Source organism: Tupaia chinensis, unplaced genomic scaffold (genome assembly GCF_000334495.1).
Source record: "Tupaia chinensis unplaced genomic scaffold, TupChi_1.0 Scaffold000477_1, whole genome shotgun sequence".
Taxonomy (NCBI): domain Eukaryota; kingdom Metazoa; phylum Chordata; class Mammalia; order Scandentia; family Tupaiidae; genus Tupaia; species Tupaia belangeri.
Window position 1 is genome coordinate 3998453 of NW_006159986.1, and position 3050 is coordinate 4001502.

The 3050-nt window shown below is 52.0% G+C and overlaps 1 protein-coding gene across 1 annotated transcript in view; it reads left to right on the forward strand.

Annotated features, from left to right (window-relative positions):
• Positions 1–3050, forward strand: part of ATP6V0A1 (ATPase H+ transporting V0 subunit a1) — a gene marked incomplete in the record, with an annotated part of 69884 nt that overhangs the window by 53457 nt on the left and 13377 nt on the right. The window contains 2 exon segments of the mRNA XM_014590691.2: positions 3–101; positions 1045–1062. Of these exon segments, the coding sequence (XP_014446177.1) occupies positions 3–101; positions 1045–1062 (117 nt within the window).

Below are 3050 nucleotides of genomic sequence, written 5' to 3' on the forward strand. Positions count from 1 at the left end.
TTAACTTTGGTGGGATCAGGGTGGGCAACGGACCGACAGAGGAGGATGCTGAGATTATTCAGCATGACCAGCTCTCCACCCATTCCGAGGACGCGGAAGAGGTAAGATCCAGTGGTGCGGGCTGCTCCTCCTTCCACTGCGGGTCAGCCCTCATCTTGTGTAACTGAGAGCCTCACTCTAGTCTTCTGCTTGAAAAATAAAAATACTAATAATCAGCCCGCTTTCTGCTCTTCTTGGGGCACCACAGCTTTTTCCCATGGGCCCTGCTCTGAACTCCAGGTGTGGCCTAAAGAGTCCATGGGAGTTTTGCTCTGTTCTTCTTGAATTCCATGTTGCCTGCGATACCCTGCACGCAGATGTCAGTACTAAGTGCTGTCTCGGCCCGCAGCAAAACAGACCCCTGGCATCCCAGCTCTCACCACTAGGAGCCCAGACTGCTTCAGAGAGCTGCCCCATCCCTTGCTCCTTGACAAGTCCTCCCACTCCATGACTTACCAGCCATAATCACTGGTACTGTGCAAGTCCTCCTCCTCTGATGCGCTCTTGTTGGAGATATTTTGTTTGAGCCATTTTTATGTTATTTGCCTACATTTTGTAGGGAGAATTGAAAGTAACCAGGCGAGCCCAGACTTTTCCATAAGATAATACCTCCAAACCTAGTTTTTAAAAAGTCACTTTCTCTGACCACTCAAAGCATAAAGCTCTGAGCTGAACAATTGGATCTTATCTATTCGTTGTGTGCTTGTTAAAGCAGAGTAGGAGTTCAAGACCCAGGTTGGACTTTCCAGTCTGCCTGGTCACTTACACTTTACATGTAATTGTTTACGAAGAAACTGCTAGGGTTAGGATGCCTTCTAAAATGTCTCGTAAACACTCTGAATTTCTGCTGATTTCACTTCCTGTGTTTGGAGAGGCCCGCCTCCCACCTGCTCGCCCCTTCCCCAGTAACAGTCCTCCCCAGAAGCCGTCAGCAGCCTCATGCTCATAACTTGTATCCTTGAGTGTGACGTGGCCTCACACTAAGTGTCAATTTGTGTTTTCAAGCCTACCGAGGACGAAGTGGTAAGATGAAAGCCGGCTTTGCCTTCATGTGTATCTGGGCTTCTCTCTTCCCATCCTTGCGCTCACTCTCCTGACCCTGCCACACCCGGGCCACATAACACCCATGCACCCTGCATCTCACTGGCCATCTCTAACCAGTTTGTGAACCTGTGTTCTGGAAAAGCTCATCTCCATCTGCATCTCATGTCGGTCACCTCTGTCTTTGTGTCATTTTTGTTGCTGATCTGATACCTCTGGGAATGGCTTTGAAAGGAGCTACGAGTAATGTCTGCACTGGCATTCTTGAAGTCACCCCCTTGGGGGTTACGTGCCATTGGCCTGTGCCTTCCTCTCCTGTGGTTGTGGTTGCTCTGCCACTGGGACTGGCTGTTTCCTCCCCGCTCCTCTGAGTGCTATGGGCAAAGCCTCCCCTTTCTCTCTGTGAGATGTCCCCTCCTTTTCCTCCCGACCACCACAGCTTGATGATGCTTCAAGGTAGACTCACAGGACCCTTGCTTGGGGTCAGCTCCACCTCCACATGACCCAGGTGAGAGGTAGGCAGCTTTCAGAAGGAGGTTTTGCCTTTCGATGCATCCAAGAAAAAATACACCACCTGTGTGAAAGGAGTTCGTATTGTTTCAGCCACACCGTGAAAATAGCAGAGAACAGAAAGTAAGTTGGCAAAGGCTCCAACTAGGGTAGAAGGCCTCTGCCTCAGCAGTAATTCATGTAGCCACACGCACATTCTGAATTGGGCTTTTTGAAGGCCTTGCTGCACTGTTTGCATCTTCTCCCCAAACTTTGAAGATACCTAGACTCACGAACGATGCCCTTCCTTTCCTGGCCTTCCTGGTCCCTCTCGGGGCAGTGGGACAGGAGTGGAAACATTGACTGGGCCAGGTAAAAGCAAGGTGCACTTGGTCTATCCTCTGTGCAGTCGCTGGCTGGGCCACCTGGCAGGGCTGGTGGGGATGTGTCCACTCTGGGGAGGAGCCCAGCCCTCTCCAGTACCTCCACCCCCAACAGTACGGCTTTCTGAGAGTCCTCCTAGCCGAGCACCCAACGCCATGGCCATCCTCAGGATGGTCTGACCACCCGCACATACCCATGTCCTCGTCTATAGCCATTCCCTGGGGAGGTGGAACCCAAACAAGCCCCGTCAGTCTCTGGCCTCCCGACTCCCTCAGGAATCCCGTCTCCTCGGGCTTCCTAAGTAGCCATAACATTTCATCTTTATCAGGCACATACAACCTGGGTCTCTGTGGTCCAATTTAAACCATCGTGACAGCTGTTTAATGCTTTCAGACAGAACCCCTTCTTTAAAAAGGCCCAGCCTACTTAGTTTAAAGCCCCCCCACCATGTTTTGCTTGCCCGTGAAAAGCCTTGCGGGCTGTTGCTCTGGCCTGGTGGAAGCCTTCGTCCCTTTTTTCCTGGGGGAACAGAGAGAGGAAGAACACGTCCAGCTACGAAACAGGCCAGGCCAGTTGGCTGAGAAACCTCGGAGGCTGTCCCACTCAACGAGGGTCAGCAGTGGCACCTGTCCTGGTTGTGTCCACTCACCAGGTGCAGCCACTCCCCCCACCCCACCCCTTGTGTTGACCATCACATTTATAAAGTGCTGCAGAACCTGAGAGGATAGTTCCTGCCTCCAAGGATCTCCCAACATGGGGGACAGTCCAGGTGACGTGCTATGACACAAGCCCACATTGCTCACCAAGGGGTCCATGGAAAGAGGTACCTGACAAACACAAGGGGTGGGGGTGGGGAGGGAAGGATTCCCTAAGAACTTTGTTCCCCAGCTTCATGTGGACAAGCAGGAGTAGGGAAGGGTGCAGGCACTGGCACGTATAATTGATTCAGGCGGGAAACAAGAAGCCCATCATGGGTCGGGGATTCTTTTTTTTTTTTCTTTTTTGAAGAGGTTTTTGCTATAGGGCACGTGTGCTCGCCAGAGAGACAGACAGACAGAAAGCGAGAAATTGCCTCCCCGGTGGGGGGGGGAGGGGAT